Source organism: Alligator mississippiensis, chromosome 4 (assembly GCF_030867095.1).
Source record: "Alligator mississippiensis isolate rAllMis1 chromosome 4, rAllMis1, whole genome shotgun sequence".
NCBI classification, from domain to species: Eukaryota; Metazoa; Chordata; order Crocodylia; family Alligatoridae; genus Alligator; species Alligator mississippiensis.
Genome location: NC_081827.1, coordinates 207,098,440 through 207,123,978, shown reverse-complemented (window position 1 = coordinate 207,123,978; position 25,539 = coordinate 207,098,440). Strand labels below are relative to the sequence as shown.

Here is a 25,539-nt window from a genome sequence, read left to right as displayed (position 1 = left end):
GCTTAGATTATGGAGCTAAAACATGTTAATTCTTAAATTCTTATAGTATGCAGTAAAACTACAAACAAAAAATAACTATTGCACTTGATGTATTATTTGGTTAATGAAAATTGTGAACATATATAGGAATGTTTCTGTCCATTAGACAGAGAAATTGTATGCAAATAGGTAGTATTGTATTGTACCGTATTCAAGTTGCATTGTAATTATATGTGAGGGGCAGGGATTTTTGGGGGATGGTATATTTTATTGGACCAACTGCATGGTTGGGATAAAGTTAGATAAACTTTTGAATGCAAGGCATTCAAAATGAGAGACTGAATTAAAAAAAAGATTTGCATTCCAGCAGGATTTCACCAATAAAGTGAATATATTTAATTGTGTGAATATACATTTTTTACTATTATATTTTATTTATATCTATAATGTAATTCAGGTGATTGCAAATTCAATGCCTCCTCCCTGCAAGAGTAGCTTAGTATATGGCAGCGGAAGGGAAAAGGAGCAAACAGGGAAAGACTCAAGAGTGACATATAATTTAAGGAACCTTGCTGTTTGCCTGCCATACCATTTCTCCACTTCTTACCTCATATGTATGGTCTGGTTTAGGAACGGAAATTTTAGACACTGTAAAATGAGGACTTGCTGTACGGGGACGTGGCTGTTGCACACGGAGTGTTTTTTCAGCTGCAGTTTCTGCTGTTCTTTTAATCTATATTAATCAATAAAACATTTGTTGAGTATGTGATGACGACAAACTGAAAACTAAGTGGCTTCATTTAAAATAAAAGCCATGAAAAAAGATTGCAATGTAAACTGAATCTAACCTGTGTTGTTACTTGCACTCCCATTTTTTCAGCAGCTGAAATGTGCTTTTCAGTAGGAATGTGTACTGCCTCCGTTTTGACTTCTTTAGTAACAACATGACGTTCTGCTGGCACCTCTACAACACGTTCTGTTACAGCACGTTCTTTATAGCCGTATTCCGCTGCTGTCCGTTCAGCATAAGCTTCTTCAGCATGCTCTAATTCCCAAGGCTCTCTGACACGGGCCAGATCAACTGCAGCCACAACGGTAGCAACAGCTTCAGCCTTTTTGCCAACTCCAACCTGAAGAAGAAGATTTGCAGAATTCAGGCATGTGCCCATGCTGATGACAGAGATATGTTTATCTGGCAAACACACATGTATATGTACAGTGCATAGTATATACACAATACTGAGAGACAGAGGAAATATTCATACAGTGTATAACAGATAAAATATTAAATATCTATTCACATGACTATTTTGTAGTAAGTAGATGTAAATATTGAATTTTATACTGAATATATGTATATACACTGTAAACATGCTTATATGGACATGCACAAGGCCACATTTACAGTATGTATGAGGTGGATACAGATCTAGTAACAAAATCTATAGTCATAGTTTTCATCAACTGCACATAATCTATGCTAGACCTAAATAAGAGAAACAGTGGGCACATCTACACATGACAGTGTCGCCATAGCAATGTGCTATGGCAACCTAACGTCTGTAGGCAAAATCTGTGATACTGCAGCTATGCTGCTGTAGCAATGCACTCCCTCATTATAACACACTGCTATGGTGATGTAGTGACTAAAAATAACCGTGCATGGTGTGCGCGGCTCAGTAACTATGACACCATTGCAGCACATGTAGTTGCACCCAGTGTGTATATGTTGGATGTACACATACTATATAATGACCCATTTGTGCATAAAGAAGTATATAACTCTAATGTCAGTACAACAAAAAGGCTAATCTATTTTAAGTCTTAGTAGGGAAGGAAAAATGACAGTTTGGGTAAAAGGTAAACATGCTTTTGTGTCAGGAGATGATTAGTTTTTAGCTACCTGATCTATAATTGATTGCATATCATCGTTTTTTCAGCATCTTCAATATTCTAACCTCTGGCCCAGGTTATAGAGGAGATATTAGACTAGAAACTGCTGCTGTTTCTTAAGTATTGTAATTTAGCTGGATATGGTTAACAGTAAAACAAGATTTGAAAATGGAATGGTTGTAAATGATCAATTACTTAAAATATTTCACACCTTGAAGCACTAGCTCTAAAATATGCGAAAGAGAAATTGTCTGTAAAATCTTGTTTTATGATTGACAAGAAGGCTTTGGGCTCTATGGCCTATTTTATTCAGTATGGCCTATTTTATTCAGTACTGGTACTAACTTCCAAGCAGTTGATTATCTTGAATTTGGCCACAAGTTTACAGCTTCTGCTAAAGGATTATAGATTTTCCACACACTAGTGATTACTAGTATGTGCTTTATGTAATCATATAGATCTTTTAACCAAAATTAATTAATCATCTTTTTTTTAAAATACCAGTGATAGTAATTAATTACACTAAGAAAAAATAGGTACATCCTGTAGCTCACAGTCATGCTGCTATCTCATCAAAGTCAGGAAAGAGAAGAGTGCTAACAAACCATAATCTTGGGTGTGTCTACATAAGATGCTTTACTGCACAGTAAACTGTCAGCATCTACATATGCACACCATTTACTGTGCAGTAAATTATTCTACTGTGTAGTTAGCTAGTATCTGTAAATACAGGTAGTAAACTAACTGTGCAGTAGCATATGTGTAGAAACTGAACAGGAGCAAATTTGCTCCTGGTCAGCCCCAACACTAAGGGGTCACAAAGGATGGAGAACTCCCCCAGTCCTGGTGCTACTCAGCTCTCAGCTCCCAGAAGCTGGGAGCCAAGCAGCGCCTGGGTGGGGTAGCTCTCTATGCCACCCTGTCCCAGCACTGCTCAGCTCCTGGCTTCACACAGGATTCAGGAACTAAGTAGCGCTGGGACTTCAGAGCTCCCTGCTTCCCTGTACAGCCCAGGGCTGGCCAAGAACTGTCCCTGCACAGCCCACAGCTGGTTAGGAGCTACCCCAGAAGGGGGATAGTTCCTGGCCAGCTCTGGGCTGCTTGGGGAAATCCCTGTGCAGCCCCAGGCTGGCTGAGAGCTGCCCCAGAAATGGGACAGCTCTCAGCCACCCCTGGCCTGCACTGAGAACCCCTGATGGGCACAGGGCTTGCCCCCATGGGCATGAGGCCAGGAGAGTTCTGCAGTGCCAGCTGTCTCCCAGTTCTATGCACATCAAGACCACTCCTGATGTATATGGGACAAAAAGAAAGCTGCTGCTGCAGCTGGCAGATCTCTCCTGGCCTGGTGAACCTGGGGACTGGCCCCATGCTCCTTGCCAGCCCCAAGCTAGCACCCTGGGGGACCCTGGAGCTCTCCCTGGCTGCAACAGGGGGCCTGAGTAGGGTAGGAGCAGCCCTGCAAATCTGCTCCCAACAGGGAACACATGTAGATGTGTTCCCAGGGAAGGCTTACTGTGCAGTATTCTACTGTATAGTAAGCCTTTATAGCATTAATAGCAAATGTAGATGTCCCCCCTTATTATCGCAGTCTGATAGGAATATGTCAGGAAGAAATGAATTATTTGCAAAGTATGTCTTATAGAAATTGAAAAAAGAAATACTCTAATGAAGAAAGCTTATCTGGTCTAATAGCCATAACATTGCAGAGAAGTTTCATATACTAACAAAAAGATTTGGGAGTGGGAAATTTGTACAAGTACCAATATAAAGTCATTTGCTGAGTTCAGGCTTTCAATAACAGCCATACATGTGTGAAGCAAGAGTTTTTGTGGATGAAATCTTTTGTTAGATGAATTGAGTGATTGAAATAGATTGCAAGTTGTCCAATCAAAGATATCACCCACAAAAATTCTTGCATCTAGCATATTTCCTGGACCATCATGGCTACAACATCATTTTACAACAACCATGTTTGTGCCATTGAAAGGTATTTTTCCTAAATAGATGGGCTATTAAGGTTCTAGAGAGACTAAAATCCATTACATCAACCCTTACTTGACAGTCATCCCAAATAAGTAGGCATATTATGAGGAAGGAATCTGAGAGGATTCTAGAGTAGATAAGTGGCTGCTAAATGATGGGTTGGATATAAAATAAGTTGTTACTGAACATTTCACATCTGCAACAACTCTAATCACCTGATCATGAGCTAGATGTGTATGTTCTCTCTTGGTGGCAATTTCTTCTCTAGTTCCTGATACTGTGACTGGTTCTTTGGGTTTATCAGTGGCAATTATTGTTGGAACTATAGTAGTTTTCTCAGCTTCCTGTCTTATCTGATTATTACAGCAGAAAAAAGTTTCAATTATATATGGTCTCAAACAAAAAATAGGTGAACAAAGGGAAAGTATGCTGGAATGAGAATGGGAGCAGAAGACTGATGTTTTAGATCCTAACTGCACAGCTGATGCATAATGATTGTATTAGGTGGCTATTGATGAATATTGTTACATCCTGAAACCTATTAAAATCAAATTCATTATTTATAGAAGAAGTTAAAATTAGGAAAATAATAATGGTCAGTCAGAAAAGAATTATGGTTGCTTTATTAATGCAAACTATTAGGAATGAAGGATGAAGCAGGTAGAACATGTTCTAGTTAATAGGAGTTATTAAAAGGTATAGCTTGAATATTTTTTAGGAAAAAAATGGAAAACGTATAAGTTTTTAGTGTTTTCTGAGGGGAATATGTAGTTTATGAGGAGGATGTGATAGGAGAGCAAATATCATATTGGTAAATACACTATTCACCTTTTCATGAGTTACACGCACTTGTTCTTGTTTGGTAGCAACTCCTTCTCTAGTTTTCAGTATAACTGGTTCTTTTGGTTTATCAGTAGTAATTACTACCTTTGGTACAGAAGGTTTCACAGTTTCCTTTCTTATCTGTTTTTATAGTAAAAAAAAAAAAATCAATTATATATACTTTCAAAATTATGGGATTTTCAGATGCTGAAATGTATGCAGGCAAAAGAGAGAGGAAAATGATCAAATATCACTTATACAGTGGAATAACCATTATGGTCAGATTTTATCTGGTCTTGCATGAACAAATTACATTCAACAGAGTTGCATTATATGGAATATACAGTGCATGAATTAGAGGAGATTTTGGTTTTCTATTAGTTCTACTGTATTCTGATTGAAACTCTGGTTAGCAGTTGAATAAAAACAAGTATTTCTGTGACCGAACTCACTTCTGCAAGCTGATGGGACTACTTACAAAAATGCTAGTAATAGTTCTAGAATCAGGTCTGGTATAAACGATCTGTTCTTAATACAAAATTTCTAGTCAACCTCACTGGATCAAACTTCACATACTAATGAGTATTAGTTAACTCTGAGTGGTACTTTAATTAAACCATTATATTTTTTTCCAAAAGTCCACTTTACTACAAATGACACAAGTCATAGTAAACCTCAAATGAAAATGATGCACATGCTAGTAATAAAAGCCATAACGCTGAAAGAAATACAGAGGACCAGGTCTCACAGGTCCAAAGTAGTCAGACTTCCTATTGAAGTCAACTGGAATTTTGCTTACAATGGAAGTACTGGGCCTCTGTTTGGAACAGTTTCTTTATAAAATATTTCTACTTCTGAAGAAGTTATTTCTTCTGCTCTAATAAAAGCAAAGTGAAAATGCATAAGGAGTATTTGATGATGAAATAAATAGTAGGGATAACAATAATTTATCTATCTTTAATGGCTGCATTCACCTTTTCACGAGTGACAAGAACTTGCTCTCGGGCTGAAATTTCTTCTCTGGCTCTTGATACTTTTTCTTCTTCTTTGGCTTTCTCAGTGACAATAACCACCTTGGGTATAGGAGTTTTCTCTGGTTCCTTTCTTATCTGATTTTTATCAAAACAAAGAAACAAAAAAGGTTTTAATTGCATATTGTATCATATACTAATCACATGACTCTTCTATAAAATTGGTAATAAAATTGGAATAATTGGAATCAACAAGAAGGGAAAAAAGGTAAAATTCCACTGGGGATTTTTGTAGAAAGAAATGATTATGGCTTGCACTATTTGCAACCTATATTAGCTGTTCTTATTAGTATCACTGTTACCTGATACTCAACGGAAAACACTTGATTCTCAAACTATAGATTTCCAAAATCTGGTAACAATGATAGCAACGGTCTTTTATTCAATTAGCATACAGTTAGAAAAATAAAATATAATGCTTTATTCCATAGACGAGGTTCTTACTAAACAGCAGTAAGAAGAAAAAACTAGGTTAGGAAAAACTGTCCTGTGAGGAAAATTCAGGATTCTGAATGCAAGTTTTTGGTAAATTTCACTTTGTCCAGTTGTTATATATGAACATACACAAGCTGTACCTCCCTGACTAAGTAATGGTAGGTTTGTGATTTTTTTTCTTCAGTGCTCTAAAACTGCATTACTCTTTACTCTCTCCAAATAATTTCCATTTAGCATTGATTTCATGTTTAGATTCTACCCATCCTTAGTGCTGGATTTTAAAGGATCTACCTATCCTTTAGCACAGTGCTCTAAGGATAGGTAGATTCTCAATGCTGACCACAGCATTAGACTGCTTAAACTCCTCCTACTTGCTTGAGGAACAGTCTTGTCTGGTAGTACTGGTTTGAAAATCAGAGAGTGGTAGAACTCAGAGACACCATTTCTCGGAAAGGAGGAGGAGCTTACTTAACTTCATATGCAACTCCTTGGAATCATTTGCAGATAGAATGAAGTAACACAAATAGCCCTGATCCTGCCAGCACTTATAGACAGTGCTAATTTTATTCAGGTGAATAACTCTACTGACTTAAGAATCTACTGAATAACTCGGTCCTCAGGCCCACACTGTTCAACATCTTCATCAGCGACTTGGATGAAGGGGTAAAAAGCCCCTTGTTCAAATTTGCAGATGACACTAGGATGTGGGGAGAAGTGGGGCTGCTAGAAGGGAGGGATAGGCTGCAATTGAATCTGAACAGGTTACAGGCGTGGGCAGATGAGAATAAGATGGGATTCAATACTAACAAGTGCAGGGTACTGCACCTAGGGAGAAAGAACCAGCAGCATACCTACAGGCTGGGGAATTCCCTTCTCATCAGCACAGAGGCAGAAAAGGATCTTGGAATCATTATAGACTCCAAGATGAATGTGGGCCACCAATGTGGGGACGCAGTCAGGAAGGCTAACCGTACCTTGCCATGCATCCACAGATGCATCATGAGCAGTTCCAAGGAGGTGATCCTCCCCCCTCTATGTGACATTGCTCAGGCCGCAGTTGGAGTACTGCGTCCAGTTCTGGGTGCAGCACTTCAGGAGGGATGTGGACAACATTGAGAGGGTCCAGAGGAGGATCACTCGCATGATCAGGGGGCAGCAGGGCAGGCCCTACGAGGAGAGGCTATGGAACCTGAACCTGTTCAGCCTCCACAAGAGAAGGCTGAGAGGGAATCTGGTGACCATCTATAAACTGGCCAAGGGAGACCAGCAGGCTATGGGAGAGTCCCTGTTCCCCCGAGTACAACTGGGAGTAACAAGGAATAATGGCCATAAATTGACAGAGAGTAGATTCAGGCTAGACATCAGGAGGCGCTACTTCACAGTCAGGGCAGCTAGGATCTGGAACCAACTTCCAAGGGAAGTGGTGCATGCTCCTACCCTGGGTGTCTTCAAAAGGAGGCTAGATAGACACCTTGCCAGGGTAATTTGACCCCAGTACTCTTTCCTGCCATGGCAGGGGGTCAGACTTGATGATCTGCTCAGGTCCCTTCTGACCTTACCAACTGTGAGACTATGAGACTTCAGTAGGGCTACTCATGTGAGTATATATACGCAGAATCAGCAGAATCAGGTTTTAAGTTAAACTAAATGCTTCTGATTTATTAAAAAAAAAAGCTTGAAATGCCTAATCTCAGCCACTTCCTAATATTCTCAAAAATTATTTTAATTAGGAATGAGTTCTTTCCTAATTTATCTTTTTCCCCAGCTTGACAGCAGGAAAACAATATCCATCATGGAGGAAGCTGAGGAATTTTCATGGAAAATCAAGGGGGATTTCTTATTTTATAAATACAGTATTGGCATATTATCTAGTTATATGGAGTACAGAAGGAAAACAGTGACATTATCCTCAAACTCATTCATTTAAAAGATTCTCATTATCTGCCATACTCATAAAGTATATGCTATCAAACTACTATCAATCTTTATATGAGAAAAGTAAAGATAAGTCCTCATCCAGAAAGAATTATGAGAGTGTTAGTAATGAAAACTAAGTGTGTGTTTGTCCTTGATAATGAAGTATGAAGCCTACAGATGAAGTAAGGATATGGCAATGACTATCACATTGGAAATAGCTGTATTCACCTTTTCATGTGTGATGTGTATTTGTTCTTGTTTGGTATCAATTCTTTCTCTAGTTCTTGATATTATCTCTTGTTCTTTGGCTTTATCAGTGGTAACTACCACCATAGCTTCTTTTCTTACCTGATTTTTATAGCAGGAAACAAATAGACAAATAAGCCATTGTTTTAAAATTTACCTTAACACATAGTAAAAATCAATTATCACCAAAGAAAATAATAATGAAGAGGAAGAAAAAGGAAGTTGGGAAGCAAGTTTAGTGATGGGAGAACACCAGGAAAGAGTGTTATTTAAAGTTCAATTGGGAAAATTGAACTTGAGTATTAGAAAAAACTTTGTAAGTAAAAGAACAATGTTAGGTTATGGAATATACTGACAAAGGAAATTATGGGACTACTTTCACTTGACTTATTAAAAAAACAGAATAATCACCCATTCTTTAGGAATGGATTAAGAATAATTAGTTCAATCTTTCCATGTTGTAAAGTGATAAACTATAAGTGATAAACTGGTTGATCCACTAGCACTCCTTTATAATTCAAATGGTTTTGTATCAGTAACACATGCTTTTGTGAAGCACTTAGTATCTTGTTAATTCTTCACAGTAAAATACATGCCTTGGTTGCATGTAGGATAAGGGTAAATTATTAAACAGCTCTATGCTGTACTTCTACCTGCTCCTGAACAGGTTGAATGTGTACTGTAGTCATTGCTGTCCTTTTAGAAGTCTGCTCTACAACACTTGGAAGCGGTTCTCTCACTCTGGCCAGGTCAACAGCAGCAACAACTGTAGCAACAGCTGCTGTTTTTTCACTATCCTGTATGACCTAAATTAGCCACATTGAGAGACATTTTTTCATACATTGCATACACACAGAATAAGCACACAGCAACTACATGTACAGAATGCTACAGTCAAGGAATTATTTAAACATTTCCAATGGAACTGTCTAAATAGCTCTTTATAAGCAAGAATTTACACACAAGCCTTCTCATTACATTTAGCACATGTATTCAACAATAGCACCTCAATACAGAGAGCATAAATAGCCTTTGCAAATATTAGCAGACACTTTACCTCTTTAGCGCCAGCAGCTATTTCAGCGGCAGCAGCACCACTAATGGTCACCTGCTCTTGAACACCATATCGTCCTTCCCATCTTTCTTCGGTCCTTATTTGGGTGGCACTTGTTACTTTAGTTTCCCTCATCCGTGCTTCAGCTGCAGCAACATAACCTTCTTGTTTCCAAGGAGGAAGAGCTTCAGCCCCAGCTGCTGCCATCATCTGTGTTTTACGGATTGGAGATGGAGATTTCACATGCCTAATAGGTGAAGTGGAAAGTCCTCTTCCAGCAGGAGAAACAGATCTAATGAATAAGCATAACTTTATCAGTATTAACTTTTTATTATCCCTTAAGAATAAGCAGATACTTAACTTCCTATAGAATTGAACTAGGCCCTGAGATTTGCTAACCTATCCTACCTCCAGTACTTCGAAGTGGAACTGGTCAAAACATAAAAAGAAGTTTCCTTTTTCCTCCAATAAGAAAATTTTCAATTTGAAATTTTTGACCAGTTCTACTTATAAGTTATGGTGCCAAGTTAGCAATTTTTGAAGTGATATGTATAAAAATTCAGCCAACTAACGACAGGAATATCGAATGACAGTTTAGAACAGTTGATTTATTTAGAAAGAAAGCAAAACTTTGAACTAATTTGTTACTATCAAGTTGTATACCTTTTGGGATTATTCACTATCACTTGTGTGAACCCACTTCTTTCTCTTCCTATTTCTTACAGCTTGTACCGCAATAGTTCTACCTTGTTTTAAATTATACTGTAAGCTCTTCAGAAAAGATTGTGCCTTTCTATGTGTTCATGCCACTCTTTGTCCAGTTGAGCTGTAATCCTGACTGGGTTTTTTGGACTCTATCACAACATAAATAATAAATGGGGGAAAACCATCCTAAGTCTCAATGTGCTTGGCACAAAACAAGCAAAAACATTTGAAGAGATTTCTCGCTTTTAAGGTGCCAGATCCATACAACCATATAATTTGTGTGATTTATTTATCTTAACAATGAAGGAATAAGTGAAAATACCATGATTTATTTCACTCAAATAGGTACCTTTTAACTGGAAATGTACTTGGAATAATTAGTTCATACGGTCTTAGAGCCTGCATTCTTCATAACCTAGGTAACAGGAATTTTTAGAAAGGACAGAAAGCTCAGTGAGATCCATCCAGTCCTACCTCTGTGTCTGCCCAGAGCTTCAGTGAATTCAGCAGTTTCCTGAGTACAGCAGCTTGTTTCAGAATTTGGACCCAAATCTTTTGCAACACTTTCTTTTATAAATCAAATCACCAAAGTGATAAATAAAACAAGGTTTCTGAACATGTATATGTTTTAAAAGTTCATTATGAATATTAAACAAATAGTTGCAAGATACTTTTCAAAATAAGATAACACTATTATTTAGCTAGGTTCCCTACCCAAGCGGAATTCGATAATCCAAGTATCCCAGAGCAAATATTTATAACAGAATTCTTTTAAACAGAACCTGAACCACTCAGGCTGGACTGCTAGGGAGTGCCAACATGACACTTACTTTTTTTCTATTCATTTTTCTAATCGAATTCAGCTTTAACTGATATTTTTGAGTCAATATAGTGTATTTTAACAAAGGTCTAGCCAGTATGGCATTTTGAGTACAGTATATCCTCTAGATGGCACTATTGTAATACTTTTCTTGTATTTATATAGCTTGTAGGCTATTTCTGGTTACTATACATCCATTACTTTTTTGGTGCATGAAAAAAAATATTGTGATTGGGATGAAGCTTATCACCATAATGAGTGTAGTTACAAATATTGAATGGGGCTTTGTGCTTATTGCTCAGCTCACAAACACCCAACTTCCTTGGTGTTAATGCTTGGTGTACTGGGGAGCTGAGGCAGCAGAAGCAGAGATACTGTTTTTGCCGCTGTGCCTCAGTGCAGATACAATGGACCCTGTCACGTTACAGCTGTAGGCCTCACACGGTAGATCAGTACTTTCCTTCTACAAGCTGTTTACACATAAGATTTCCCCATAATTTTGCTTACTCTGCTTGTCTCTGCAAGAGTCACTCTGGAATCCTCAACTAACATGGTGAGACATACCCATTCACAATTTTTGCTTATTGATTTTTCCATTCTGTATGCAACCTATTAAAATGTTTTTGGTCTTCTTTCAGTCCCCAGTACAGCACTTTTCAATTATCAGCTGCCCTATTATTTTCTGCTTTAACTTTGCTCCAATTTTACATATAACAAAGAATAGAATCTTACCCAACATATTTTCTAAAGGATTTCCTAAACCTTCTCACATACGGATTGAGAATTTATAGGCAGAAAACAGAATACTTCCATTATGGTTCTGACAACGGTATAAAATTAAATCAACCATCAGAGCAAGGCCACATTCTTCTGTTTTATACTCTGCTTCTAGTTTGCAGCATTTTTATTCTCTACATTCCGGTGTTACTGATGGAACAACCTAGATCTTTCTTTAAAACGTTACATGATTTACCTGACTGGTGATGGGGTTGGTGCTCTAACATGTCTTACAGGTGATGGAGACTGCCTAACAGGAGATGGTGACTGTTGTCGTGCCATATGAGCTTTTGCAGCAATTATTGGTGGAGTTGGTGATTTTGATGAAGGTCTAGGAGGCATTCGTGGAGGTGCCTTATGTGGGAGCTGTTGCCCTGTAGTACTGTCTATGACCATTTCAACAGTTGCAAGTGATCTGGCATCAAAGTGGGCTTCTATCTTCTACAATGAAAACAGGGTACACAGTTTGTAAGATACTTGAGCATCAATATCAATACCTGCATATTTTAAACAGAATTTTCTTTGTAAAACATACCTTTTCAATTCTGGCTTGTCTTGTTTCTGAAATCTGAGCAGTCGAAACAATTGTCTTTGTCTTTTTAGCGGGCACTGCTTCTTCCTCGCCTAGTAGAAGGAAAAACATGAACAGTCAGGAAAAATATATGTAGCAATAAACAACAATCAGTTTCAGAAAGAAACAAACACACAATTTTAATTATATGGCAGCATATGCAAACACTAGAAAGAATTAAACAGACATCTGTTTTCCATGCAGTATCTATAGACAAATAACTGTGGAAATTGTTGAAATGAGATTAGGGGTTGTGTGTATATAACCATGTAATTAGGATAAAAAAAATTAGAAAGTTTATTAATTATATAGGTGTTTGAATAGTTGATTCAGAATCATTCCAGGATCTCAAATAAATACACTGTTAGTCTGGAAATCTTATTTATTAAAGGCCCAAGAAATGATGCCTTTGACGTAATAGTGTTATGAGGACTACTGCAGGTGTATCTACTCTACCCAAAATTGACTTCAAAGTAGCTGGTTTCAATCTGAGAGTCTTCTGTGTTCTTAAACCAAAAAAATCTATACTGTAGTATAGAAAGTAACTTTCCTAGAAATGGTTGTGTAATGCCAAGTACAGTAGATCATACTTCTGTTAAGTCTTTCCCATGTTTAAAATCTGTGACTGTATTCAGGTCAATTCCCATACATGGTTTAGACAAACTAAAAGGACTCCTATTTCATTCTGTACTGAGCCTACTTCATATAATGTTGATGTACTAGCAATGCTAAAATCCTTGTTTCTTAATAGGTAAATTTTGAGTTTTAATGTCTTAGTAGTTTTATTTTTTTTATACAGTGGATGGAATGCAGGCTCTTCTACAGTTGTGTCTACGTGTATGTCTATGAGATAACCAACAAGGACACATTTGCTGTTCCTTATTTTGGGCTCCTCCCATTTCCTTAAAGTTGACACTACAGAAGTGTGGCAAAAACAGAGGCCTGGAATTACTGTACACTCATCCATTCATTTTAATATAAACATTTTCTGATTTATTTGCTGCCTGTCTCACAAATTGGTCTAAGGAAGGGTCATAGTCAAGTCAGAAAATGAATCCCACACAGACTGCTCTTGCAGTAATAGCACACAATTATCTTAAGTCAATAGGAATTTTGTCCATTAAGCACTCCAATATTTGGCCTAATGGCAGTATATTTAGGACCTTGTTTTTGGAAGATAACTACTCTATATTCTATAGAAAAAAAACCAAAATAAAAACCAAATAAAAATACCCCCAATCAATAAATATTTATAATATGTAGATAGTATTTATGTTATTCAGAAGTGTCTGACTGAGACAATTTTGTATTAAACGTAGAGAATGTCCTTTTATTCCCAAAAAGAAGTTGTTATGACTAGTTTCACTTGGGAGTAATTTTTTTACAGCCAAGTTATAAATTCTTGAGAAACAGGTTATTAAGGAAATTGTTGATATTACACTAACCACAGTGGTACATATTAAACTATAATAATCTACATGTTCGTGCTTTTATGGCTCACAACCTCAGCTCCATTACCTTGAATCAGCAATTCAGCTGTTGAAGTAGCTCGGCCTACGCTATTTGTGGCATTTACTGAGTAGGTTCCGGAGTCTTCAGGATAAGCTTCTGCAATTATTAAACTGTATAGGTCTCCTTCTTGTAAAATTTGAAAATCGGGGGAACTTTGAATTTCTACTCCATCCCGATAGAACTTCACCACAGGTGTAGGGATTCCAGTCACTCTCACGTCAAGTCGAACTTGACTTCCTTGTCTTGCTGTCGTGCTCTGTAGTCGTTGTGAGAAGTTGGGTGGTGCTGTTTCAGCTACAGTTTGATTGGAACAAAATTTTTAGTGAAAAGACATTTCAGAAGAGGTAAATGCTAATACTAGACTCATTCTCAGCCTTTGAAGCGTTATCAAATACACTTATACACAAACTACTGATTCTCCTTATTTCTTTCCCCAGTGCTATTGATACAGCAGACTACCACCTTGTCCAACATTAAAAAAAGAAAACCACTTTCTTGAAAAGACAAGGTTCTTTGGGTGAATCTGATATCTTTTATTAGACCAACTTAAATAGTTGGAAAACAATTATTAAGCAAGCTTTCGGGTTCAAAAACCCTTCATCAGGCTAAGGAAGTTTCAGCAGTTGGTGTGTGCTCTTCCTGGAGAGCAACAGCTTCCTGGAGAGGAAGAGCACACACCAACTGCTGAAACTTACTTAGCCTGACGAAGGGTTTTTTAACCAGAAAGCTTGCTTAATAATTGTTTTCCAACTATTTAAGTTGGTCTAATAAAAGTTATCAGATTCATCCAAAGAACCTTGTCTGCCTATGTCCTTAGACCAACACGGCTACAACCTACACCCCTGTAACTTTCTTGAAAACACACTTATGCTTAATTCATGAGTAAAAGTCCATATCCAGCAAAAACTTAACTACAGGTAAGTACATTCATGGGCATCAGCTTGCTCATATCAGCAAAGTTAAGCATATGTACAAGCATTAGCAGCATCAGGACTAAAGGGATAACAGTTGATTTTTCATTCATGTAAGTAGTTTCATGAAAGACTATAAGGAGACTAGGCCTGCAAAACTGTTCACAGGTAAAATCCTTATTTTTACAAGTAGTTCCATTGAAGTCAATGAGACTCTTGGTGTGAGTACAGCCTACCCTTGAGTAAAGATCTGTAGATTAAGAACAGGTATGTAAGGAAAGGTTTATAAGATCAAGTTCACAGTTCATCTTGCTAGAGGCTGAGTGCTGCCTATGCCTATAAGGAATCTGCAAGAAAAGTATATATTGAAGAATTTGGGGGGGAAAAAAAGAGATTGATTATGACCAAAAAATTTGATTTGCTCCTTCTCCCTTGGCTATACAGTCCAAAACCCTTATTTCTGTGTCATTTTTTAAATCTAGGCTTGGAATTTTTTGCTTTAGCTTATGTGCTGTCCTGAATTACTAACATCATACCTGTGACAAGTAGTTCGGCGGTACTAGTTGCTTGCCCAGATCCATTGGTGGCTTGTACGGTGTATCTTCCACTGTAGGCTGCTGTCACGGCGGGGATCATGACTTTAGCGCGGCCATCACTAAAGGAGATCTGCACGCCGGGCAGAGTTGCAGCAGAGAGAACCTGGCCATCCCGATACCAGCTCACCTCAGGAACTGGGAAACCTACAGAAAGAGGAAGGCAAGAAAGATTGTAGCATTGTGACAGACTCCCCCCATCCCAAATGCCTTATTTGTAAAGGTCAGAAACTGTAGCTGGGGACAAGAGGATCACAACATTCAAAGAACGTCCTAATACAGAGACCTTGGCAACATACCCATAAATCCCAACGTGTTGCATTAAGAAATCCTCAGTGAGTAGCCTCTGGTATTTGAAAGTTCAGAGAGCTGGACTGAGTTACATTTAGGAAGTATGAGAAGGATTAATAAACTCCTGGGAGCTTGCACATCTGTGTACTATTACACTGGTTCCTTGTAACACGTTTAGAAAATCAGGTGTGAACTGGAAACTCAAACTGATTTACAGGGTTTGCCCTCCTGGTTAATACATTTAGAAAATAAAGTTACTACTGAGAGCAACTATTGCAACAATTAAACTCAGAGTTACCTGCATTTTTTTTGGAGAGGCTGATGTCAAAGCTTGGTGGAGAAAGCTAGGCTGGGCCCTTAATGTTCGATTTTACCGTGTTCTTTGGGGCAACCCCTGAAGAAAGACTCCCTTTTTTTAGCAAGGGGGTTGACTTACAGATGCACTGAGTACCCCGCTTCAAATAGTAACTTCAGAAATTATAGGAAAATCCTATTCCCAGCACTCAACTCAGGTAACTCTATTGGGCATAGGAATTTCTATGAAGGGGAAAAGACTCTACCTCCCTCAGTCACAAAGCAGAAAATAAACTGTTTTGTGGAAGCTCAAGTCATAAGCAATTTCCAAGGCTCTAGAACATCTCTTTTATGAAAATAATAAATACTAAATAATGGATCTGTAGCTTTCTCCATACTCCTTCCTACTGTTTTGTATGAGTGGTCATGCAGGTAGCCCCTGTAATACTAGTCTCTGCATAGTACTATGTTGTGTATTTGCAGTAGCTTTTCCATCACATAGTGAATTTCCAAACTGTACCACATCCATTGCAAAAAGGCCCTTTACATGCTTTTGAGGAAGATCTGAGACTGCACTTAGCAGAGTTGCTCTACAGCTGCTATTTCATTCTCTAGATTTGCATTTTATGTAATTTTGTAGATGTAACTAAGCACACACCATAGATTTGGTGTAGTTCATTTTTTGACTGATTGGTTTGAAATATGCAAAATTTTATTTTTAGAAGCACCAAGCATTCAAAATTCTTCTGGACTTCAATTGAAGTTACTGGTTATCAGCAGATCTGGAAACTGGATTCAAGGTATCAAATCTCCCATACTGCTTCTGAAAATTTTGCCCCTCATTTCTAATTTTCTTTGAATGGAATATTGCATAGTGACTGGCAACGCCTCTGTGTGTGTGTGTGTGTGTGTGTGTGTGTGTGTGTGTGTGTGCTTGCTCTTCATTAAGGTTTAGATTATCTAAAATTATTTATCATGTCAGGGTGCCAAAAATCCAGGCAACCAGTATTAGAAATTGATCTGGAAAACTGGAATCCATGTTGTCAAATTAAAAAAAAAAATCACAGCTAGAGATTGAGATACACAATTGAGGATTATGAGGATACAAGTTATAGGTATTTAGGTGTAGGCTACGTGGATCAGATATTGCGTGTACTGATGCCAAACTCCTAGCTGCATTATTGCTTAATTCTTTAGTACATGGACAATTTAAATGTGGGTTTTCAATTTTTAAATGTGGGGTTTCAAGCTTAATAAGCTCTTTATTGCTAAATAAAATTTAATCCAGAATGTTTACTGAAGTTCCCACAGTAACTAATTCAATGGGGCAGTTCTAAATAAATGGTAGAAGTGGTTACCAAAAGAACATATTATGTATTGCTTTCAACAATTTTAAAAGTGAAGTTTGCAAATGCAGTTTTGCATTGCTCAAAATTTAGAATGTCATAACTCAAAAGAACTAAGCAGAGTCCAAGTTAACTCTTTATAAAGGAATGCAACGTTTTAATAATACTATGGACATATCTACAGAGAGGTGTGTAATCAAAATGCTGATGTGACCACAGTTCTTTGACCATGACATTTACTAACTAGGTTTATTTCATCATTTCCCATATGCCATGGCCATTCCTGAACAAGATGTTGGCTGCTCTGACACTTACTGGGTGCATCTACACATGCACTTTAATATGAATTTGACTAATTAGCTCCATAGTAAAGCATTACCGTCTACATGTGTGCCCCTATTGGGGTGCAGTAGATTAATTAATTCTACTGTAGGACAGTAATGTCCTGGACAAGTACTATCTTACAGTGGAGTTACTTAGTATGCTAACACACATGTAGATAGGGACCAGGGCTGGCTGTGGCACAGGAGTGCTACGTTGTGGAGACTGCCTGCTGGCTAGCCCTGCACTGAAGCATCCTTGTGCCCCAGCCAGTCCCTCCACAGGATGTTGAGCCAGAATGGAGTATCTCTGGGTTGGCACAGTGACCCCCCCAGACTCCTGCCAGCTGGGGCTGCTCCACCCCAGCTCAACATGCTGTGGTCCTGAGCACACATGTAAACGCTGCACCCAGGAGCAATAACCTCCAGCATGAACTACACTGGAGTTTATTCAGGTGTATTAATACCATGTGTAGATGCACCCACTGTGATTAAGCCATAGCTTTTGTGTTGGTCTTTATGTACTCTGTATACTGAGGCTAATTTACTGGGTATTTTCAGCATGTTAATGCCTTAATAATGTGATACTTAATTCATAGTCTAATATAAATATATAATTATTTATTCACATTACAGACTGCAAGGCTACATCCTCAGGGGCTTTATTAAGCACTTCTTTCGTACTATCAGATTACTTGTGCTCTTCATATTCAACTTGCAACTCTACATTCACTCTTGACTTGAATATAAAATGGTTATATTAATACACCACAGCATACTTTTTTGACCAAAGTTGTCTGCTTCTCTGCCGGATGCCTGAGGAAGGGTACTATGATACTGAAAAGCTGGCCTCTGTCCATCCCAACCATGCAGTTGGTTCAATGAAAGGTGTCACCCACAAGAATTACTCCCTTGACCATGTCATTCTTAGCCATTTCTCCTTAGTCACTGCTCATGTATTGATGCTGCTCCTGAAACAAGGTATTGGCTGTTCTGACACTTGTGCCTCTAGGGGTTGTATGGGACTTTCAGCAACTGGAGGATGACTCATAGGGTATTTTTTATCAGGTGTTTAGTACAACCTAAAGGTGTCCCCTCATTTTGATAGTGTGACACAACTTAAAAATGAGGGGACATCTTTAGGTTGTACCACAACCTGTTATCCAATCTTGCACTATGACTACCCAGAGCTATTTACCACATTTAGTGGGTATATGGGCACAAATGTTGTGCTTAAAATCCATGTCAGGCCACTGAAGTCCTGTAAATGCAAAAAGGAACCAGCATGCCCAGTACAATGTCACTGAAGAATATGAGCCCTTCTATTTTGGGTTAGTATAGCCATTTTCAATCTGTCTCCTCTCTTGATGAATTTAGTCTCAGTACACTCATCCCAAGATTCCTCATTAACACAGTTTGTACTTTTCTCTCTAGTTCTTCCACTGGCTAGTTAACTGGTACCCAGTTCTGCTTCCTTTGAAATCAGTGAGAATTTGATCACTGACTTCAATGGCAGGAGGACTTAGATTTTATTTAGGAATTTTCAAAATGTTGCACAATACAATTGCTGGAATCTGAAAGTATTCTATAAAGAAGAATAAAGTACTGAAAAAAATCTAACTAGGTTCTGTCAATGCTCTCTGGTTTGCATATATTCATGTGCCAACAATAATTTTTACTGATTCCTGTTACCAGACTATTTAAATAATGGGAAAAAAGCATATTTACAATTATCTTGCACTGTATAAATGTGTTTCAAAGAGTCAGGAAAAAGGAATGAAGAGTGTGAGAATGGATTAAAGCCTTACCACTAATATGAGCCTCAAAGGTTGCGGCACTACCCTCCAGTGCCACAACACTTTGTAGCGGCTGCGTAAACGTTGGTGCTTTTGTCGCCATCTTGATAGGCACTCTGAAAACACAAAAACATAATTAGCTATCAATGGTCAAACTCTTTAAAATTGTTACTTTCCACATTTCTTCCTCTTTCCTAGTGCTCAGTTACTTTTGACTTTCCATGGTACGGAAGGATTTTTCCTTCTCAGGTCTAAACCATATTGGCCTGCTAGGCTTAACTACTAAAGTCACTTAAGAAAACCTAAATTTGACAGTTTTGCAGTGTTTAATGTTTCTATCTGTAGAGATGCTTCTGCTCCAACTTGTCAGTATAAATTTCCTATCAAATTTAGTGGAGCTAGATCAAGTCCAGTTACCAAAACATGGTATCAGGACTCCAGGTCCTACTACTTTGTCCCTTTCTAAACCATGACCTTGTGTGGGTCACTTAGACATTATGTGTTTGAATAACCCTAACACCATTTCACTCCATCTCTTTTGTCTTTATTTGTACATGTGAAAGGGGATCAGGTTGAATTAAAAATATTCTGCAACTACAAAACATCATCAATAATATTCAGGGAGAGCAGAATCAGGCCTTTACACAGCAACTTTAAAGGATACAGAGGCTTATTTGGCTTTGAATAATTAAAAATGTCTGGAAGACTTCTATTTAAAGGCTTATGGCAAGTAGTGAATATTTAACTTATGCAAAAAAATGGTAGCAAAAATGCAGATACTATTCAATTATTTCTTAGAAAGTAGCTCCGTGGAATTTGGCATATGGAAGAGCCATCTTTGAAATGTGAGCTTGGGTATATGGAGGCCACTGACACTGACAGCTTGAACAACTGCAGGTGGGAAACATGAAAGAAAAATAGTTCTCCTGCCCTTTCTATTCAAAATAATAGCTTCTGAAATAACTCACTGAACACCATGGAAAATAAGTTATTTTGTACGTTATAATAAGCTCTATTTTGAATTGTACATCAAATTAAAATGAATTGTAATTGCATATTTCAAAAAGTTAGGTAAACGTTACATTTGAAAAAGGGTAACATTTTCACACTCTGTATTGTAGTTATTTGAGTTTTTTAATTTGTGAAAAAATGTATTGTTTAAATAAATTATTGTAATTTAGTCTCAGGATGACATTAACTTCCAAAAGTTACAAAAACAATACTGTACAAATAATGTCCTTTTATATTTATTCTATTGGTATCTACTGTAATTATAGTTCAATGATATCAGGATCAGTTGAGACATCCCAAAATAATTTTGATTTAAATAAACACTATGAAAGCCCATATAAAGTATTTTAAAACTCCAAATATAGAGGGAATCATTTAACTAAGTATAATTAATGTTGAATTCAGCAAATGTTAAAATATCTCTTTCAGTAGGCAAATTTCAGTGAATAAGAATTTGATCTTATAAGGCTTTTGTAGAATTAGGATTAAAAGGTATGCATCTGAAATGTCAGGTTCCAAAATTAGCCTTCCCAGCTATGACTGACAGCAGACAAGTGTTCTAGAGCTGCAGTGTAATTGATACCTTAGCAGTTGATTCCCTTAAAAAGTCATCAGTGCTTAGCTGATACCATATGCATTTTATCAGAGCTATTCTTGGAGCTTCTCAATTTATCTGAAAGTAACAACCTTGAACACTCCTAACAAACACAAACGACTTCATTAATTAACCCAACATTTCCATGCAAATTTTAAATCCTAATTTAAATCTTTTTTCCTATTAAATGCATTTGTAAACTTTTTAGTTGAAGGTTATCACAACCCGCATTCAGAAATCATTTGTACATATCTTGTGTCAGAGAACTTTAGTCCTCGGTATCTACAGACCACTCTCATTATATACCCATAAATATATATATATATACGCACACACACACATCCCTCCAGAATTAATGACTGACAAAAAGTGTAGTTAGATAGAAGTGTACTATCAAAAACATGCTACTAACCTGATTTCTCAGGAGTGCCTGAGTGGGCTAAGCCCAAACGAAAGCTTCTTAAACGACACCCTTATCCAGAGTAAGTTTTTAGACAATCCCAGCATGAGAATGGATGAGCCTCTAATAAAAGAAAAGACAAAACTACACGGTTTTGACACATGTAGTTTTGCTTTTCTTTGCAATCCCTACACCCGAGGCGAGGCGGGGAATGCACGACTGCTCAGAAGTGCCTAACATAGTTGTTTTACTTTATATACCCCAGATCTGCTGACAGCTCTGCAGCATCATGTCAGTGCCACTTCTGATTGGTTTCTCAGAGAAAGCATTATGGGAGAGGAGATTCACTTTATACAATCATACACCACCTGTTAGTTTGATTGACGTTGCTAATTCTGGCAGTATAGAAGGGACTCACTGAGGAAATGAACAAGTATATTCACAATGCATTCTATTTTAAAAGGCTACCATTTTACTGGCTATTGCTACAGAGTTAAGTCAAAAGTATGAAAGGTTAAAAAAAAGCAAAAAGGGACAATTTTTTATTTAACACTGCAGACACCAGCTAAGTTAGTAATAGTTCTGTCAGTACGATCCAATCTTACATGCTCTTCTCTTTCCATACAATCAATAACCAGATACCAAATGTATCTGTCAATCACCAGCTCAAATAAGTAAACTGATCTCATATGTGGCCTCATGTTGCTAGAATATATTGTTTCATTTTTTTAAAAAGATGATAATTTCAGAGGATTTAGCTCAGGTAGATTTGGCTCTTTTGTTACCACTTAAATCTTTTAATTGAGGCTTGGACATTTCTTATCCTGGATTCTTGGGGAAAATGAATGCCTAAATTGCAGAAATCTGAACTTCACACAAGTGCATAAACACTAACAATTACTGCAAGTGTCAGATTTTAACCATCCAGGGTCTGGGACAGAAGTTGCGTAAACCGGTTTGACCCAAATCAGTTAAACCTGATACTACATTCAACCAAGTTTATCTTAAACCAGTTACAGCCATTTTGAATTTGGTTTATGTACACTGAACTTCTGTTCTGTTACAGGTTTACACAGTTTCTGATCACTTAAACTGGTTGATGTGTAACTTCTGTCCCTAGCCTAAGTGCCTGCTCAGCCAATCTTCATTTTCTTTCTTGCTAACATGGTACATAACCAGGCCCTGATTCAGTCAAACACTTACGCACATGCTTAACTGGGTACTTGACTTGCTACTCATGGTCTTAAAACTAAGCATGTAATAAATGCTTTGTTAGAGGACTTTGGTATTTTATGCCTTCAAAAATACATATTAAAAAGGCCATAGGTACATATGTGTACAGGGTGCACTTTTGTACCCTAGTCTTGTAAAGGGAAGTGCAGGAGGTGGGAGCAGGACTAATTTCTTTTATGTCACATCTCTCTCTTCAGTAGACCATACAGAAAGATCTCTTCAAGCACCAAAACCCAAATATGAAGTTGGGGGTGGTGACAAATAGATGAAAAACTCTTCCGTTAACCTCACCAGGGTTACTTAGAAAAGTAAACACAGGCTGAAATTTTTTGATGTCATCTTGGTTCAGTTTTGAAAACAACTACAAAAAGAGGATCTCCACTGGCAGCTTTGTCAGGGGAAGCTAAAACATATCATTGCTAGAGTGCTGGAGGAAGGAAAGCTTCTGAGAAGTATGGTCCCTGCTTGGATGGATAAGCACTGCAGTTTGTAGGTTGCAGGGAATGAGAAAGTACAAATCACTTATCCTTAGGTGAATCTGATGGACAACGCAGCGGGGAGCTTAGTAATTTAGTAATTTACTTGACAATGGCTGGAAGACAGGCTACTGATTCTATGATTAGTTTGGCCATTAGTATTAAGCCTTGCATATACTTACTTCATTCTGGAGTTCTACCAGCAAAACTTTGTAGACTAGGCCCAAGGGGGAAACTAATTTTTATACATCAGCTTTCCTGGGGTAATATGCAGCAAGCCATGATGAAGAGGTAGAGAAACCAAGTTGGCCTTCAGCAATGGGTGTGTAATATACAACAAATAGCCATGTTACTGTAAATAACATGAATCAGGGATGAATTTTTAAAATAGAATTTAGGGCGCTTCTAACACCATCAAAGAAGTGTGCTACTGAAACAAGGCAGGCCCACTCTGCCTGTGATACAAACTAAAATGAACGTAATTGTGTTGCTTTAACATGACCAGGTACTTGCTGATTTGCCTGTTGCAAACTAAGTGAATATCTATACCATCAAAGGCCATGAGAAGGAGTGTGCCCAAGAGTGAGCTTACTGGCAGAAGCATGGCACCATGCTAAAGCAGCACCATTACATTCATTTCCCATGTATTTGTACAAGTGGTAAATCTGGTAAAAAAATCTGTGAGAAAAAAATATTGTATATTCTCTGCAGATTTATCTGTCTTATTTTTTTAAAGCAAAGAATTAATTGTGATTGTAAGTAAAAAAAATAGTGTAGCATGGAAATAATTTTTAGTTGCATAAATGCACACATTGTTACCTTTCAAAGCCATGAAATTTGGCCAGGAGGTCAAAGAGGATGAAAAATCCTATCAGGACAATATTCCTTCAAAAATATCTATAAACAGTGCCATAAATAAGGTGGGTGGGAGAAGGAGGGGAATGGGGGCAGTAGCCATGACCAAGGCACAAGCCCCAAGCAGATTTGTTGGGCATTACAAAAATAGCAGCCCCGCTGCAGCTGCTGTCTTGCATGCTGCCATTTCTACCCAGGGTGTAGAATTGCCCAGTGATGTCTCTGTTCATAAATATTAGAAGAAACTAAGATTTTACAACTAAATACATGAAGAAAATACTGATATTTTTCTAAACTATTGAGCACATTTTAAAGATCAGTCTTTTCAGTTTCCTGCTCTCTCTCTCAGAAGCTTGACACTTGCATTTGTTCATTGTTGTGCCTGTGTATATCCAAATGAGTTCAGACATTTTTAGTGCTCTCCTCATTTCTTTCCCAACAGTGAAATCAGCAGGAATTATTCTCTATGCAAAGCTGCGTCGTACTTTCTGCAGATGTTCTTTCACCAGAATTACCGTTAACCTCTTTGCAAATTGCATATGTAGTAAATCTCTCTAGTGCAATATAGAATGACTACACTATAGATAGAAAAGAAAAAACTTTTGCCACAGTAATGGGTGTGGGGCAGCATGTACAATGCACAGAAGTCACCATCTTTTGTCTATACCTGGACTGAAGGATCAAACAAAAAGCCAAACATTACGAGATAGAAAAGTTGTTTTTTTTTTCCCCAGACACTAATGCAATGCCATGAAAAAGTCAAAAGGACTACAATTATTTACTGTTTAAGTGAATGGAAAAACTGAGTGCTAACGTTAGCAAATCCTGATGGATCAATTATAAAGAGTATTTAATAGAAAAGAATGAAGAAAAAATGAGTAACCAATGAAAGTGTTTCACATTAATATTCACTTCATTTATATTTCCTCCCTCTATCTGTAGTTTCTTAATTAAAACACAAACATACTAGGACATAATAATTTGGGATAGCTCCTCAGCTTTAGGCTTCTTGACCCTTAATAGTGGCATTCTCAGAAGTACCTGCATTAGCACCTGCTCTAGCTGAGTTTAGTGATAAACATCACCCTTGACCTCTGCTCCTAGTGCAGTAGATGCTGAACACTTCTGAAAAATCCACTCTTCATAAAATAAACCTGGATATTAAAAAATTACTTTTCAAACCCGTTAAATACATACAAAAACTATATTAGAAGAGCATTGAAACTGCAAGTAAAACACTTGCGCTGGAGGAGATGGTAAGATTAAAAGCTGCATTCATGATCTGGGCTGCATACAGACATGGGTTTATATCTGCCCAGAATTCCTCACAAGATAACCTTGGGTAACAGACATTTTGCAGTTGCTATAAATTGTAAGAGCTCGATTTATTTTGGAACTCTTACAGTTTACACCAGCTGAGAACCTGTCTCTTTGTTCCTTTAAGAAAATTATAGATTGTACAGAAAGGACAGGTCGGGGAAGAAAGGGGGGGGGGGTGCACTTTATGTCAGTGAGCAATATACATCAACCCTCATCAAGACAGAATCCGAGGTTGAGGAAGTAGAAGGATTGTGGGTTAGGCTACATGGGGGGCAAGGAGAAAGGGATTTGGTGGTAGGGGTCTGCTACAGACCCCCACACCAAGGGGAAGAAATAGATGCGGGGCTCCTGAG

General features: G+C 37.7%; 1 protein-coding gene across 1 annotated transcript in view; it reads right to left on the bottom strand.

Moving 5' to 3' along the window:
- Positions 1-21,498, bottom strand: part of TTN (titin) — a 281,827-nt gene extending 260,329 nt beyond the window's left edge. The window contains exons 1-14 of the mRNA XM_059726268.1: positions 21,315-21,498; positions 19,309-19,412; positions 15,193-15,396; positions 13,752-14,039; positions 12,198-12,286; positions 11,859-12,103; positions 9,364-9,652; positions 8,960-9,112; positions 8,289-8,408; positions 5,652-5,786; positions 4,684-4,818; positions 4,071-4,208; positions 828-1,109; positions 587-712 (exon numbers count right to left, since the gene is read on the bottom strand). Of these exons, the coding sequence (XP_059582251.1) occupies positions 587-712; positions 828-1,109; positions 4,071-4,208; positions 4,684-4,818; positions 5,652-5,786; positions 8,289-8,408; positions 8,960-9,112; positions 9,364-9,652; positions 11,859-12,103; positions 12,198-12,286; positions 13,752-14,039; positions 15,193-15,396; positions 19,309-19,399 (2,295 nt within the window). The 5' untranslated portion in view covers positions 19,400-19,412; positions 21,315-21,498. The remainder of the gene's footprint in view (positions 1-586; positions 713-827; positions 1,110-4,070; positions 4,209-4,683; positions 4,819-5,651; positions 5,787-8,288; positions 8,409-8,959; positions 9,113-9,363; positions 9,653-11,858; positions 12,104-12,197; positions 12,287-13,751; positions 14,040-15,192; positions 15,397-19,308; positions 19,413-21,314) is intronic.
- Between the last annotated feature and the right edge of the window lie 4,041 nt (positions 21,499-25,539).